Source organism: Crinia signifera, chromosome 19, assembly GCF_055691185.1.
Source record: "Crinia signifera chromosome 19, ASM5569118v1, whole genome shotgun sequence".
Lineage (NCBI taxonomy): Eukaryota > Metazoa > Chordata > Amphibia > Anura > Myobatrachidae > Crinia > Crinia signifera.
Genome location: NC_139226.1, coordinates 63919624 through 63937963, shown reverse-complemented (window position 1 = coordinate 63937963; position 18340 = coordinate 63919624). Strand labels below are relative to the sequence as shown.

The 18340-nt window shown below is 42.4% G+C and overlaps 1 protein-coding gene across 1 annotated transcript in view; it reads left to right on the top strand.

Annotated features, from left to right (window-relative positions):
* The first annotated feature begins 7251 nt into the window (after nt 1-7251).
* The window catches only part of MYBPC2 (myosin binding protein C2), a 98429-nt gene continuing 87340 nt past the window's right edge, over nt 7252-18340 (top strand). The window contains exons 1-4 of the mRNA XM_083161506.1: nt 7252-7291; nt 12629-12718; nt 16685-16714; nt 17959-18036. Coding sequence (XP_083017632.1) covers nt 7252-7291; nt 12629-12718; nt 16685-16714; nt 17959-18036 — 238 coding nt within the window. The remainder of the gene's footprint in view (nt 7292-12628; nt 12719-16684; nt 16715-17958; nt 18037-18340) is intronic.

Sequence of the window (18340 nt, the reverse complement as noted above, 5' to 3'; positions counted from 1 at the left end):
ACCAACAGATATTTCAATAGTATCTGGAGGAAAATAGAATTAGCCTATTGTTATTAAAAAAATATGTTTACCACTAAACAAGGTGAATATATGCAAACCCCCTTTTTGGAAGGGCATTCTCCAGACATACTTTTTACTACGCTGACCACAAAAAAAAGCCCTTGCTTCTAAAGGCCCCCATACACTATCCGATTTTGGGACGATTTCATCCGATTTCGGCACTTTGTGCCGATAATCGGGTGAAATCGGCCCAAAATCGCAGGTGTGTGATATCTGATCCGATCCGATGCGCGGTCCCGTGCGCATCGGACCAGATCAGGGAGGTCGGACGGTCAGTACATACAATCACGTCCGACCTCCCTGTATGCATATGCCTGCCCACCTGACAGGCATATGCATGCAGACACCGGGGGAGCAGTGGGGCAGGCAGCGGGTCCCTGAGCGCCGGGGAGTGCTGACCTGGCCGGGCGGTGATGTTCATATATATCAGCAGCGCTGCGGGAGTCGGGAGGGGACGTGGTGCCGGGTGCGGCGAGTGCTGCTGGCTGACCTGGCCGGGCATGTGATAACAAATAGCAGCAGCGGGGACAGGACGCGCAGTGGCGGCTATTCTATTTTTAAAGTACCTGTCAAATGACTGGCCGTTCTCTGATTGGCTGAGAGAGCTCTCTCAGCCAATCACTGGCTGCCCATTCATTTGTAATGGTTTTTTATTTTTCCTCCCTTGCAGAGTGAGTTGTTCCCGATCCTCCTGCCCAGCTCCCTCGTTGGTTCACCGGCGTACCCCCGCGCGCTGCCTCTGTGTCCCCTGCCCGGCTCTCCAGCGCCTGCTGCATATTTGACAGCTTACCATGCCCGGCTCCCCCCCCCCCCCTGCAGGTCCCCAGCATCTGCCGCCGCTGACTCTGTCCGGCTCTCCCCCTGCCCGCATCTCCCACTGCAGCTCCCCGGGAGTTGCATATGATAAATTGCATGGCACATGGCACTTGGCACATCAAGTGCCTAATCGTGTGTTCCCCTCCCGGGGAGCTGCCGGGGAAAATCAGGTCCGACTTGTCCCTAGGACAAGTCGGGCTAATGTATGGGGGCCTTTACAATGGGGCAGACGGAGCTGCAGCAGGAAGAGGTACTTTGTGCATATAACCCCTTGCCTGCATTTGTGATTGTTAAAAACTGCCATCGCATCGCAGCTTAGAGGAACATGGTGACAATCGATCGTGATGCGACTGCAGCCTGTGTTTATACAGCTTGCGATGCTAAATGTGCACCCCTGTTGGAGCAGATGTAACATGTATAGAGAGAGTTAGATTTGTGAGTGTTATTTTGTTTCTGTGCAGAGTAAATACTGGCTGCATTATTTTGACACTGCAATATAGATTTAAGTTTTTAACACACCCCACCATAATTGAACTTTCTCAGCACATGATATATCTGCCTCCCACCTGCAGTGCCCATGGGTTTGCCCATTTGAGAACACGTTTGTACTGCGATCAGATCTGAATAAAGGCCACAGTCTAGTGTTCTAGCATAGTCAAAATCAACCAACGTCCAGTAAGTATATTCATGATTGTATGGTTCTGCGGAGTTCAAGGGAAATCGCATTGTCAAAATTGTATGGATCCAAAATCTCACTGTTTGTTTGCACCTTAATTAAATTGCTCCAGTAATTCATCTTAGATAGAGATACAATAGAAAAGCTCAAAACAACCAATTAGCTTCTGTCATTGTTCTAGCGCAGCCTGCAGAACGGCAGAATGTGATCTGTTACTCTGGACTAATTCTCCACTTTATTTTCTAGTAGTTTTATTTACTATAAATTAATTTCCATTGATTTTTACCAATGAAAATAATCCCCTTAGATTTGATAACTCTCCCCCTACATTTCAAAACATAAGGGGTAATTCAGACCTGCTTGCTAGGCTGCGTATATTTGCTGCCTATCGAGCAGGTAAACGCTGAATGCACACCCACCGTAGACCAAATCCTCACAATGCGAGCCGATGTGTAGGCTTACACATTCGCTCACATGCAGCTGCAGAGGGGAAAGCTCATTCGATGGTCGCTCACCATTGAATGATTTTCTCTCTTCACAGATAAAAGTAAGCCTGGACTTACTATTGTACTGCGCACTTATAGCCAAATTGAGGGGTGGACGCTGAGGTCATGGCTTAATACATCTGCCCCATTGTTTGCTATGGACAACTCTCTACTTCTAAAAACCCACATTTTAGTGAATCTCTCCCTAAATCTGCCTATTTCCGCCACATTTGCGTTACCAACAAGTCTTATGGGCCAGATATATCAAGCTTCAAAAAGTGATAAAATAGAGAGTGATAAACAACCAGCCAATTAGCTCGTACCTGTCATTTTTCAAACCCAGCCTGTAACATGGCAGGTAGGAGCTGATTGGCTGGTTTTTATCACTCTCCATGTCATCCCTTTGTAAAGTTGATACATCTCTTACGAGGTTTAGTGGAACAACTGATCCAACCAGATTATGATGCAATGTATGTATCAATAAACTCTAGATGGGAATAATACAGAAATGCAACTATCTAGAAATATACCATTATAGCTTGTAAATTATCACTGGGAAAAACTCGGAATTAAAGTGGATTATCCACTACAAGTGGATGAAAGGCTTTCTTGCCTTCTAAACCTAACAGCCTTGCACTCTTTAATGTGCAATGAGTAAGAAATGATCGGCACGTGGAACCGAGTCCAGTCTCAGTACAACTATGTGACTCTGTACCAGCTCGCACACAGATACACCAACAGCTGCCTCTAGTTTTATATTTATATATCAAAAAGAAGAAAGAGAGAGCGATGAGGGGACGTGCAAGGAAATCTATCCACTTACTTTATGTAAAGCGTTTGGTACCAAAGTGCTTTACAAGCATACCAAGGCTTATTTAGAACATGCTACGAAGGGGTAGGAGATATAGAGGGGGTGTCTTATTGGAAGCGAGGGCAGTTAATGTGTCTGTTAATCTGATGCCTCAGCAATATGTTAGATTACAGCAGCTATATTAGGAGGTGTCCTGCTCAGGACTGTTCTGTGCCAGACATCAGATATTCTATTAGATATTTGGGTTCTACTCTGTAACCAGAAATGAAAGTACAGAATATTTCAAATTATGATCTGAAGTGAAAATGTATCATTAACATATGTATCCTAATAGTACTAATAATACTATCAGATTCTGTTTTTTATTTATTATGCACCATCTAGAAGATAATAGATCAAATCTGATTGGTTGAACTTCAGTAGAACTTCCATCTTAGTAAATTTACCCTTTAGTGAGGCTGACTTCAAGAAACCCCTTTTTGTGCACATAGATGCACTATGCATTACATTTTTTGTTAATAATGATGATTGAAAAGAAACAATTAAAAGTTTGTAATATTCAATTTTTCTGTATAGGCCAGTGGTTCCCAAATTCTAGTTCACTCTTTCTGACAAAATCCTTCTTAGATGGACAAAACCATGTGCACTGCAGGGGGGCAGATGTAAAATGTGCAGAGAGAATTAGATTTGGGTGAGTTATTTTGTTTCTGTGCAGGGTAAATACTGACTGCTTTATTTTTACACTGCAATATAGATCTCACTTTGAAGTTAAACCATTCTCTCTGCACAAGTAACACTCTTTTGCACTTCCTTTCACTTGTAAATATATGTATGTGGAAATATAATTTTTGCATCCTTTTATGAATTTCTCTCTTATGAGAAAAAATATTTTTATGCAAATGCCATCCCAATAATTTTTCAGCCAGGCCATTCTAATGCCTCATGGGAGAATATCCCGATATTGAGACCATTAATTGATCAAGGCTGACACATTCACATAATTTGGTGCCCATTGAGAGTACCATTTTTTTTTGTCCCTTTTCACAACAATTCTGCATTATAAAAATATAAAAATATTTTCTGTATGAGCATCTTCCCATGAGTAGCGGCGTTAAGTGTGGTGAATAATGTGGTGTTTCTTTGTTATGCATATCATTAACTAATATCAAATTTATAAAAAGTTGTGCCCCGACAAAGAGAGTCATCCTTTTCCTTCCTTGTGTGAGCTTCTCATTGAAGCAACCCTCTTCAGGTGACCGCAAATCGCTGCAGAATTCAGCGAGGGGCGAGGCTTAATGCCACAATGGGGCGGAAATGTGAACATAAGTAAGCAGCACCAGAAAAAAAATTTGGTCCATGTGGGGGTCTGGTAAGCGCTACAAGACCATACATGCTTAGCACATTGTAAACATAAATGCTGCGCAGTAAATGAAGCACAGAGCACTGCCGATCCACACAGAAACAATCCATCACATATATTACATGTGTCTGGCCTGTCTGCTCATTTGATCTCATGTCACGGGAGTCTGATACTCCTCAGTTTGTTTTCAGACCAGGAGTGCTGAGCCATTTTTTTGACAGCTTTGTTTAGACTTTTCTCTCCTTCCCTGCCAGTGTTCCAAAGGATTGCTGGGTAGTGCTCCCTTGTCCAATTTGTAATAAAATAAGCTCAGTGTGTGAAATACGGCATGTGTGCGGAGATAATGTCATTGCTTAATGGGCAATATGGTAATGCCGTAGAAATCATTTTGTTATCACAGGTGCCGGATGACCTCCCGACAGTCAGGATTCCAGCGATCAGTATACGACATCGGAAGCCCGACTGTTAAATGTCCGACAGTCAGGATCTCGATGTACAGGGGATATTCTCCGGAAGATGGTCAAGACCCCCATAGAGGCAGAATAGAACCTGTGGCAGAGCGAGCCACCAAGCCCTCAAGGGGCTTCAAGTCCCCTGTCAGAGTACCGGCAGTCTGGATTCCGAAGGACCATCGGAGTCCTGACTTTCGGACACTATACCACACTATTAGCACTGGGATTCTTAGTTTGATTTAAATCAAAGCCCTATATGTCTGATTTTTGATTTGCTTAGAATCACATCACTGTTTCCGTGTTCCTGCAAGGGACTGTGCTCTCTGGTTTCCTGGTTCCTCTGACAGTCCTAAAACATACTAGTATATTCATTGACTTCTGCAAATTTAACTTATGTGGAACATACTGTCCATTGTAAGCCTGACAGGCAATGGTCAAAGTTAAAAAATTTAATAAAAAGTGATGCACTATCAGTGTTGACCATAGGATATTACTCAGCATTATTAGTGATGCAATAGATTTAAACCAAGCAAACACATAATATAGTACAGTGATCGTCAACCCATGTGCATGAAGTACAATTTTAAGTGGCACAGCTTGGAGGAAAACCTGGAGCATCACTTAACCTACTATTCACAATGCAAGCAGGTCACAGTCTCGAGTGAAGACCACAAGATGTGCTATCATATCTCCTTGCATGGGCACAAGTAGCAGAGGTAATTGAAAAGGGGGATCTTTGATCAGCAAATATGAATTATATGGGACTGCTATCATTTTAGTGGTATATAATGTGGTTTGATGGCATATAAAAGGCATATGGAGGGGTTTGATATACAAGGTATCACAAAGGGATGGCTCTTCATCTATTTTTTTTTCTTGTTAATATACCTTTCACACCACAGCAGAGAGGCAAGGATCAGTTCCCTAGAAACAGACAATACCCAGAATTTGTGACTAAATAAATCAGTATTTTTTAGTAAAGACTACTATAATGGCTATAATGGGGCATGTGGCTTAATGGATGGCTTATGGTGATGCATTGTGGATTCACTACAAAGTACAAATAAACTAAAGATTTGTCACAAACACAAATTCTGGCTTACTTTGTGTAGCTGAATTCTCAAGCCTACAAGTAAATCACTACAAAATTTAAGTAAGATCAGATGTACTAATATACTAACCTTCAACTTGTTAAACTAAAATGTGGGTATCGGTAGCTGTGGAAATGAAAACAGAATAACCACAATATTATTGTCTTAGAACGCCAACTAGTGAATTGGTAAGAGCATCGTAAATTATTCTGAAACCTGACGACATAAGTCCCCAGTGGCCACCAATGAAACATGTACAGTAAACACAAACAGGAATTATTACAAGACAACATTCCATGCTAAAGTTATGCCGCACAGGATCAGGATAATGTCAAAGTGCAAGACGGCAACAACATTTTCAATTTGATCCAAGTATGTCCTACTGTGATAGGTCAGGAGTCCGCAAAGTACTCGTGCATAGTAATTACTAACCTAAATTTTCTCCAGGGTATTAGAGAGCGGGTGGTCCAAGGAAGGTGGTTGAGTGTGTTGTGTTGAGAATTATGTTATCGTTGAATTTTGTTGTTGGGGGAAGGGTGTCCATCATAATGTGAGTCACAGCAAGTTGCATTGTAATAATGAAAACCATTTCTAAGTCAAATGAGTAGTTGGTGGGATCCGGGTGTTTTATCCAGTCTTTCATTTAATCCCATGGAGGAGGTAAGGGTCTCAAACTCTTCTGTAGCCTGTAAACTCTGTCTAGCTATGTCAGCACTGAGGACTGTTCACAGGGGAACTGGATTATTTTTAATACACTGGGGTAATGAAAGCAGACAAGACAGTATATACAATCAAATATGCTTTAAAGAAATAACACTAAGCGATAATATTGGATACTTAGCAAAGGATGTGATGATCAATCAAGTAGATATATTCGATACAGCAATCACATCAGCATACAAATTGTCCAGGAGCCCTGCCTACTATACAGTAGAAGCTGACTGGTCATTCGCACTAGCATCCCTGCAGGTTTGGTGATCTTCCAGGCTAGGCTGCTGGACACACTTTGTTTAAGCTTATATATAAGGTGATCAACCGTCCTCCTTTAGGGGCAGATGTGATAAAGTGGAGAGTGATAAACAACCTGCCAACCAGCTCTTACCTGTTATTTTTCAAACCCAGCCTGTAACATGACAGGTAGAATCTGATTGGCTGGCTGTTTACCACTATCCATTTTATCATTTTGTGAAACTTGATACATCTGGCACTTAGGGAGGACAGTCCTTCTTTTGAAAGTTCTGTCCTCCTTTATGTCCTCCTTTATTGGCCCTAACAACATGCTGCGGCAGCAGCTTTCATGATCGCACATTGCTGTTGGTTTCTCGGGCACATGCGCAGAAGCACTGTACGCGGCCATAATACAATAGCCCACGGGAGTTGTTACGCGCACCCGCCCGCAGCAGCACCCTGCGGCTCTGAGTCCAGACTCCAGCTAGCTGCGCAGCACGCACAGCACAGGCCCTGTCTCTGAGAAGGAGGTAAGAGACCGCTCAGGGCACAATGAACATATTGGAGATGGGGACAGCAGAGAATGGGGAAGGTGGGGGGTCAGTTGTCAGTGCTGATATGTGTAGAAATGTTTAAAATGGGGATGTATAATATGGGGTTGGCTTTTATTTTTCACTGACTTTGGGTGCATGCCTACAGCGCATTGATGTCCCTTCTGTCATGGATTAGAAGTTGGAAAAATGGGGAAAGGGGGAGGGGATGGGGGCCAGGTGCACAGGACTGATTTGCTAACAGAGGTTAAACTCCAGTCAACATGTGAGTGAGTAAATTATGTTATAATCTCGTTGTGGAGGTGCTCCCGGGGAGTATGGTAAGTACAATGAGTTTATGAACAAACATCCTCATGATATATGTATTATCAATCATAATATTAAATGCCAATGCAATACTGTGCCTAGCATGCAGCACTTCCTACCATATATACGCATATATGTTTTTAGCTAGTGCTTCTACTGTTCTGGGGACTTTTTACCTCCATCTCATACAATTAATTAATTAATTTCGCCACATATATTCTCCCTACGGGGTTTAATAAGGTCATAATTATTATAAGAATTCTACGCTGTTCTGAAAATCAAACATAATCATTTCTCCCAGTCAATACCCTTTCACCTTCCTTTTCCTTCCTCCTTCCATCTGTTAAATGTATTTATCAATTAATCAATTAATTAGAAACCTTCCATTTAACTTATTTCAGGATGCTTTTTAGCCTCAACATGCACTTCCAATTAGGCTCAGATCCTACTCCCTCCCATTTTTCACCTGCCCCCATTTGGGATTGGCTAAGAATCATTTAAATACTGAACGCCAGAGCACACCTCTACACCGATTGAGAAAGCTTCCTAAGTGAAACGTACGTCTCGGTGTCCTAGGACCCCGCTGTGTACAAGCGGGACCCTGCACGCTTCACACATATCTACTTGGCTACTACTACTGCCCTGACAGCGCGATATTCCGGACAGCGTGTGCACCTTCTAAACGCTAACACAGCTGTTTGAGTTACATCGCCGGCGGCTCTGTTCATTCACCACCGCATTCACCACCGCCGCACACAGTGGATGCTTACCGCTGTGAGGACTACCTCTTGGACGGGGCACCGTACTGCTGATAAGATCTCTGCAGCAATCTCGGTGCACACCGCCTGCCTCACAGACTGTGGAGAGGCACAACGGAGTCCACACCTGCTTACCTTTTACTTCTATACCAAGACTGTCCATTTATTATTATCGTGACAACTTACAGATTTACTACTACAAAAAACTTTCTTCTTCACCTTTACCGACCAATTGCAGCCAGCAGTATCTGAGTGTACACACTGGGGGATTTTGCTATCGGATAGACAGACTTCCCAGTGCTGCACCCGGGAACCGGTGTCTGTGAGTTACCAACAGCCCTCAGGGCAATACTGTCATTATCTGCTTTTTAATGGTTGGAATTACAGGGTTATGGCAATACAACCCCCTACCTATATTTATTGATATCACATGTTGATTCACCTAGGCACTAAATTGTGAACCCGTATTGCATGGAGGATTTCTCTCTCCAATTACCTCACCCTGTCACCCTGCCTATACCAGTTGATGCCATATTTAAATGTATTGATCTACCTTAGGTTTTAAAGTGTGACTCCGTATTTATAGGGGATTCTTTCCTTCAGATATATTTTCACCCTGTCACATACGTGGGACTTGTTCCCTCCATTTAAAAAATTTCAACATTGAACATAGTGTATTTGGGTAAGGTCGACACATAGTGTGTGCCGACACAAGACTACAGACCAGGACTGCATTCTAAACTATTGTGTATATTCCATCATAGATATCCATCTGACTGGGAGTTGTATGCACTAAATTGTGAACCTGTATTGCATGGAGGATTTCTCTCTCCAATTACCCCACCCTGTCACCCTGCCTATACCAGTTTATGCTATATTTGAATGTATTGATTGACTTAAGGTTTTAAAGTGTGACTCCGTATTTATAGGGGATTCGGTACTTGTTTCCTATCTGGGCGCCCGTCGCGGGCATCGCGGGTACATTTATGTATGGCCGCGACGCGACCGACGCGATGCCCGCGATTTCCCATTGAAACCAATGTTAAACTTGGAAATCGTGTCGGTCGCGTCGCGGCCGGCCATAAATGTACCCGCGATGCTCACGATTTCCCATAGGAATCAATGTTAAAAGCCGCGATGGACCCGATTTTACTGTTAAATGCCTCAATCCACCCGATTTGGCCATAGGAATCAATGTTAAATGGGCCACAGAGCCCATTAACCCTTAAATGTCCCCCCCAATTTTTGACGCCACCCCACGATCGACGCCAACCCGAAGCGTGGCGAGCGCAGCGAGCCCGCGAGGGGCGGCGGTACGCGTCCTCCGACCTTTTCATGCCCTACTATCCACTAGGGCGTGGTGTGAGAATATAATAGTGTGGCGAGCGCAGCGAGCCACCGAGCCCGAAGCGTGGCGAGCGCACGCGGATACCTTCACAATTATGCGCGTCCCCTCGCGGCCTTCACAGTGAAGGTATCCGCGTCCCCTCGCGGGGCTCGCTGCGCTCGCCACGCTTCGGGCTCGGTGGCTCGCTGCGCTCGCCACACTATTATATTCTCACACCACGCCCTAGTGGATAGTAGGGCATGAAAAGGTCGGAGGACGCGTACCGCCGCCCCTCGCGGGCTCGCTGCGCTCGCCACGCTTCGGGTTGGCGTCGATCGTGGGGTGGCGTCAAAAATTGGGGGGGACATTTAAGGGTTAATTGGGCCTAATTCAGGGTTAATATGGCCAAATCGGGTCAATTGAGCCATTTAACAGTGAAATCGCGGTCAATCAGCCTTTTTAACATTGTTCCCTATGGGAAAATCGCGGTGATCGCGGTCATCGCGGGCATCGCGACCATCCAATTTTACCCGCGATGCCCGCGATGACCGCGATCACCGCGATTTTTACCCCCGATCACCGCGATTTTGATCGTGGGCGCCCAGATAGGAAACAAGTACCGGGGATTCTTTCCTTCATATATATTCTCACCCTGTCACATACGTGGGACTTGTTCCCTCCATTCATCAAAAATTTCAACATTGAATATAGTGTATTTGGGTAAGGTCGACACATAGTGTGTGCCGACACAAGACTACAGACCAGGACTGCATTCTAAACCATTGTGTATATTCTATCATAGATATCCATCTGACTGGGAGTTGTATCAATTTTTGTTAGCCCATTTCTTTCTTGGGCTTGCGGCCAATTAGAGCAAGATATTCAGTCTTATGTGAAGTACAGATTGTGCATCTTCTGAAATCTCCTCCTTTTTTACTACCTTTGCACGGTATAGCAGCGACCCACTAGGAACAATACCAGAGTGCACCCTGTGCTTCCTTCTGCAATTCACTACCCAGATATACCGCTCAACCATTGTTCACTACGTCTACATGCGTACACACTGGACAGTAGCGTATACCTGGGATTAAAGTGAAATTGCTCTTCTTTTCTGGCATCTCCCATAGTCGGGGTTCTCTCATCCCCAGGGGACCCATTACCTGACTCTGCGCTGTCACTGTATAACAGGGCCAGGTTGGTCACCCCTGGAGACAGCAGAAACCTCCTTTTTGTCTTAACTCCTGTACCTGTGACGCTCGCAGAGTCCGCTCAACTGTGCAGTTGTCCGGTTGCCATCATATGCACAGGCAGCAGCCACTAGGCGAGCATTTTCAACCCAGGTTCTTCACCACAATTCTCAATTTCTCTTGGATCTTGCAGTCCAATTAGAGTGAGATTACACACAGTTTTCGACCATTAGAAAGTAATTAAGATAACAATAAGTTGTACTGCCAGACAGTGTGCCATTTGTTACGCATTTATTAGATATGTGTTTATGATAACCAATATGGTTAATTGAAGACGTGCTTAGTCTGAAATAATCCTTTACAGGAATACGCTGATATTACAGCCATATTGAACAGAGGCATTTAGCCCATTTTCAGACCCAGATATCATATTTTCACGATCTTTTCTCAATTTTTTCTATTCATGTTATCTGTATGTCCTCGTCTCATGTTCGTCTCTTGATCCATTAACAGGATCAATTTTAGTATTAATAAAGTTGATATTTTAGACTGATACGTTTATATTATAGAAGGCAGTGCCCCACCCGGGAGTTTCTTTCCTGATATTCTCCCTTGAATATCAACCCGTTTCCTATGGATTAGAAGTTGGAAGGTAGGGGTTGCTTGAGGCAGAAAGCATATGCTTGCACCTGGGCCTACGAGTCGCTAGTTCCTCCACTGCCCACCCTGCTAGTCTATTTGTGTTTGCTCCTTGGGTCTTTCATTTACAATATTTGTTATTATATATCATTTCCTAAACAAAGCACTACCTAAAGGTGTAGATACTAGACACACGGTTAGATTCTGTCTCATGGCAGGTTTTAACTATCCAATTTTGACTTTGAGTTTGACTAACTGCACTTTATATGTGCTTTAGATTGAAGCCCCATAGACACGGGGTGACCCGGATTTTTTTTTGCTGAGCGATGTGCTGAGCATTCGTATTAAATGGGCTATGCCTATTTTTATAATAGGTAAAGCCCTGTTATCTGTGGAAAGCCAGCGCAAGCACTGGCTTACCCGGTCGGAGATACCTGCATTGCTGCAGGGCATACATCTGCTCCTTTTCTAAGCAATCTAATCAGATCGCTTAGACGCCCCTGTGTATGCCCTTTGCAATTTGGCCCTAGGCCAAATACATGCTAGAGGTGAGATAGTCGAGATAGACTTGCCTGCACAATCTATATTTCTATTCGATACTGACTAAATATGGGTGCACTTCGGGATCAAATTTGCATCAAATGTGGCTTAGTACTGTGCAATTCTGACTAACTGACTATGTAGACAAGATCGATATCCAGAATCGCATCATTTGTACACAGCTTATAAACGACCAAAATTAAATTGTTTATTAATATTCTAATTGCCGGAGCATCTTTCTGAGATTGAAAGCCATCACACAGTGTGGATGGTTGGCACGCTTTTAATAAGATGTGTCAACACCATAATGCTGACATGGTTGAACATTAATCATCTATCATCCTGATCACCAATAGGCAATTGGTAATGAAAACTGAGAATAATGTTACGGTACTTGATCAGCCTTTCAGACAGGTAAAAGAAAAGCGTTTTCACAAGGTGTAACGTCATTTGCAATGGAAAACAAATAATACTTAACATTTAATATTTTTATGCCTTGCCAAGTGGATCATTAAATCCTTTTAATGATCATGTTGCTAAGTACTGAGGGACATGTTTCACAACTTATATGAACTAGCCAAAGACTAAACTTTTGACAAGTATTTTCTCATTTTTCAACAGCCATTAAAAAGGGACCTGGACCTGCAAAACCAGCTGCAAAACCGGCAGCCAAAGAAGCTCCAAAAGAGGCCCCAAAAGAAGAGCCGAAAGGTAAGCTCTCCAGAAGGTGACTAAAGGGATGATTTGTTGCCAATGACTTTCATTGGTGTGTACCTAAATAGTTATTTTTTTTGCTTGATTTATGAAATTGTTAATCACCAAGGCAGCTGAGATCTACCTACCAGCCATGGCAGAAGATTTATTTATTTATCATGTACATTAGATGTGCGCAGCATGTATGAGATATAGCTGCTTGTTGCTGTGGAGCACCATTTTTCTTGAAACCTTGAAGGCAGATTGCAGTGTTAATGTAGAGCTGAGAGCAGGGACGTCCATTTGGTTGATGTAGGCTGAAACTGTAATGAAGTTGAGTTGTGAGAAGGTTGGAAGGGCCCTATTCAGACTTGTTCGCCATGCTGCAAATTTGCAGCACGAGCAATTATCGGATGATCGGGCATGCGCACGGAACATTGTGCTCAGTGGCGGTTTTTACCTATGGGCTGCAGGGCTGCAGCCTCCCCAGGTAAAATCCACTACTGTCTCTGCTTAAAGTGAAGCCAGATGCAATCTGTGAGACTGCTCTGGCTTCAATGTGACTGGCAGTGACTTCCTATTGGAAGTCGGACCTGCCAGTCATTCAAGGCAGTCACATTGGGAGGTGTTCCCCCCCTTGGGATGCCTCTCTGTGCGCAAATGCACGAAAGCCCCCAAAAGGGTTCTGTGCATGCGCAATATCATGGACGATACTGCACATGCGCCGGGTTTGGGAACCTGATTAAGCCTCCGGGGGCTGCTGCAAAGGCAGCCCATGGAGGCTTGGGCCAGCGCATGTGCAGTATGTATGAAGTTACTGCGCAAGCACTAGACCCGTGCAAAGGAATGGCGGCTGAGGAACACGGCGGTGGCAGCGGCAGCAAACGGGGGGCCCGCATTGCGGCAGCCACCCTCCTCCAAAACGGTAAGAGCCGCCACTGATTGTGCTCATGCACAAGCCACCAGTCCAAAGATAGCCAGAGAAGGATAGCCTTTGCCCTGCTACTGTCTGGCAGCGGTAACCCTATGTTTTTTATAGTGTTCCAGAAAACGCAGGCATTCCCTATTTGGGCGGCCTCTGGGCAACTGGGACGAACTTACGCCACTGCAATGAGGGTTAGTCTAGCTAGAATAATAAAAACTAAAAACTAAAACGCCCAACTTTCATGGCTAAAATATAGGAGCAGATATGTTACATTGGATCTACTATTTGTTCCCCCATAAAATAACATTCATTTTATGTCAGGGCACAGTAATAGACTTATTAAGTTCAAAGACCATCACTGGAATAAATAATTTATGTAATCAAAATTGTTCTGTTAATGCCATCCTGAGAGGGTTTTGACTTAACATGTATCACCTCCTTACAAGTGCCACCATGATACTTAATAAAAATCTTTCCATATGCAAAAGCATGAGGGAGCAACAGTTAATATGGGGGAGGTTATCAGAGGTGGAAATGACATTAACATGAACAGAAAACAAAACATATTATATCACCAGCGAAAGTCAAAACTTTCCAGCTTTTGCATTTTGATCAATTGACTGCTTCTTTTTTGTTATGTTTAAGTCTTGTTGGTGGCACCACAGCTGGATTGCTGTAAGAAGAACCACCTGAAGTTAACTTACTTTGAAGCACAACTCAGGAATATAAATGTTTTCAGGTTTTATTAAAAATTCTAATAAAACTGACACTGATTGCAATTATGAACCGTGTTGTGATGATTTTACTGCTTTTATTGTCAGCATCAGTGCACAGCTTAAAGTCCATGGATTGTGCTTTATATTTGTGCTTTATATGTTGGTTTTATTTTATTAGTACAAACTTTAGAGCAACAGTTTATTGTAAGTCCATTCTGTGTACTGTAAATGTATATGTTGTCCATGTGTATACAGAGTTGTTCAGTATGTACAGGTAGGTGATACAGTGTTCAATATGTCCAAAATATTGTCTGATTGTCTTGTTAAGAATGTCCTAAGACAATGTGTTATGTAAGTGAAAAAAATGTGGCTGCACGCTTAATATTTGGAGAAAGGACATACTTTGTAGTTGATGTATAAGTCTGGATTAAGAACTATTTCCTTTAAAAAGATGGTGGCATCTGAAAGGGGCAAATAGCCTACATATGGTAATTAAAGAGTGTAGATTAAATGGCGGCCTTTAAAATGTTAGTTGTGGACAAGGTGACAATGAAAGATAATTCAGATGAGACAATGAAGGGAATCAGAGCACATAAAAGACTAAAAATAATGTCTTTGAAGGTGAAAATCATTGGAAGTCCTTTATTTGAGTATTAGGATTTATCATTAAATCTTGGCATAAACAGGCAGCCAATGTAAACGTCAGGGTTGCCTGGAAATCGGGTCCCTCTCCCAGCCCCAGAAAGGGAGGCAAGCCTTCTGGAATGTGGCCAGTCTCCCGTGACACCCCCCTTGGCAGGGGGTCCGTGGAAGCAAATGACCCGAATGAAAAATCATTTGATGGTCGCTCACCATCTAATGATTTTTGTGCCGTTTGTAATGAAAAGTCAGCCTGGACTTTACATTTACACACTGTCCTCCAAATTCGGGGTGGGCGCTGATGTCATGTGATGTCAACCACCCTCCCCAAGCAGGGAAAGGCCCAGAGTTTATATGAGCACGCCCATAAAACGCTGGGCGTTCCCCTGCTGACTCCCCTTGCAACTCCATTCACTCCCGGGATTGCACAAACCCTGAATATTGGGGACGAATTCGGCCCTTAAGAAGGAGTCTGAATCGACCCCATAATACGATTTATCTTGTCATTTTGTTTTTCCGTTTACAAAGAGAAATAAACACTGGATTAATGCTATCAAGTGCAGTAGTTTCCAGAAATGTCCCCACTGAAACTATTACAATGCCTTTAACATCACAAATCCTATTCTAATAACCAGTACTGATGGGCTTTTCTATGCATGCTGTATGTGTCTTATATGTGTAAGATAAAAATGTCCCTTTTGCTAAAACAAATCTTTTTTTATTAATACTAATGCATACCTCCCAACTTTTGTAAAGTTTAAAACGGGACACTCGCTCGATGGAGCCGTGTGAGCGGCCGAAAAAGGGGTGTTGCCTATGAAAAGGGGGCATGGCCTCGCGGATGATGTGTCCTCTGGCCACGCCTCCATTTTCTGCCCGCCTGCGATGCTGAATAGACACTGTGCGCACAGCGTCTATACCGTTAAGGCTGGGGGGACTTCCAAGTGCCCCCTCCCCCCTGCTGCGGGACACTGGTGGTCCCAGGCGGGGAGCAGGACCACCCCAAAATACTGGGTTTGTCCCGCGAAAAACGGGCAGTTGGGGGGTATGCTGATGAACTGGATGGTGTCATTTCTATCCTAATTTGTAATATAACAAAATAATTTCATCTAGCAAATACTGACCTCCAATTAATTACAAAAATAAATAATTAATTATAAAGTAGTTGAATTTGTCTTAATTGTAGTGTGACGTTGTTCAATGTTTGTAATTTATATTGTGTTCATCTGGCTTTGTTAAAATATAATAATATATTATAATATACAATATTATTTTATATTATTTAATTCATTTAAAATGAATAACATGTTATGTTAAAGCTGCTATGTTTGTCTTGTCTCTGTCACACTAAATGTGTCTTTGTAATACTGTTCTATATGTGCATGACTGCATGACAAATTTTCCAATCAGACATCGGTGAAGGCATTGAAGATTCCATGGGTGCCAGTCTGTGAAGTGAGATTGAAGAGTCATTTTGGAATCCGGTATGCGTAGTATCTGGTGTCATCATAAATGATGAAAGAAAAGTTCACTCTGCCAGACAAGCAAGGGTCCTTCAGTTTCATGAAGCCACATTTTTTTCAGCTCTCCATGAACATCCTGATTCTTCACCGTACAATAAAAACCCTGGTCTAGAGCATATGGTTAAAATGCAATCATTTGTAATTAATTTTTCTATTTATTTTATCATTCTTTGATTTACAGACGTCCAAGATGGGGAATTGCCACCGGATGGTAAGTTTCCACCATACAGACTAAATATTACCATTGTCAGAGTACTTAAAATATTTCTTGAAGTCAAAATGATGAGTTGAAGATGTCCAGAAGAACCAAATGCTCTGGATGAAATCCAGGATAATTGAACATTGATAAATAAAACCACAAGATCCAAATGATGTAGATAAAATCCAGGACAACCAAACTTCAGAAAGAAAACCAGGAGAATCCAGATAACCAAGCTTGCCAAACAAAACCAGGATAACAAATATGTTGAAGATGAATTGTTGGGAACAAAACCAGAAGAACCAAATGTAGCTAAACTCCAGGACTTATACCACAAATCCAGGGAAACTACATGTTGTAGATGAAATCCAGAACAATCGAGTGCCAATAAAGTCATCAACTGCAGCTACATTCGAATATATTCATTATTTCATCACAATCAAATCATTATGTGGAACATGTGAAAAAATATTCCATCAAGGTCTTCATCTGAAGATGACTGGGGATTGACGGAAGATGGCGTTTTGTCCCCTCATGCTGTTGGGTTAAGATGGATTCTATATCAAAGGAACAACACCAGAATGCTTTATTACATTGGGATCTCCATGTATGGTGAAGATATCATTTAATGAAGCCTGTGTGGACATGGTCTTCTATGGAACGCTCCAAGATAAGCATTTCAGTAACAAACCTGTCACATCATAGGAACCAAATACTACATTTACTGTACTAGAAAAAGAAATGTCACTGAAGTGTATGAAAAGCAAACCTTACTGCATACTTTGCATATTAATGTTCATATATCTATTGAGGCTGACATAAAATGCTATTGTAGGTAACACACTGTTTATGTATTTGGAATTCCATTTATATATTTTATATTATAAACAATGTTAGGCAGTATTTACACGTCTTAATGATTGAAACAACCTACAGTAATAGTCCCCAATTATGTAATTTTTAACTTCAATTACTTGTGTCACACTGGTCAGTATTGAGGATATGGGGGATCATCACAGATCAACCTGTAAGATAATACATAGCCCTTTAATAGCTGCTGGCTGGCCAGTGATATAATGCAGACACAGCATTGCAGATGTGATTGGGTTTTATACCAGCATCACTGGGCTGTTTCTATTATTCATAGTGCTATAAACTCATAGTATATTAATATACACAATGCATAAATACTTTCAGCTAATAATAATGCTCTTTTATAACACTACTCATTTGCACTCTTCTCATTTGATTTGCAGACACAAATCCTGAAGATCGTGCGCCTGAACTGACGGGTTTATTTCTGAAGGCACCAGAAAATGTCAATGTGGAAGCTGGTATGTACAATACCAATACTGTACTTTATTAGTCTGTGTTCCAGAAAGTGTATGCCACGAAGAGACCGTAATCGAGTGGTGACACCTAGTGGTTGAATAAGTATCATACGTTGAGTGCTTTGCTGACGTTAGCAATTAGGATAAATTCTCATTGACTTTTTTTTTTCAAACACATTTCACTGGATTAACAAACTAGTTATTCACAACCCTATATAAATATACAAAAAGGCATAGTCTAAACACAAGATCGCTAAAACGAGGTAGCCAATCATCTGTAAACTTTTTGAGTTAAGGTGTCCGAGTT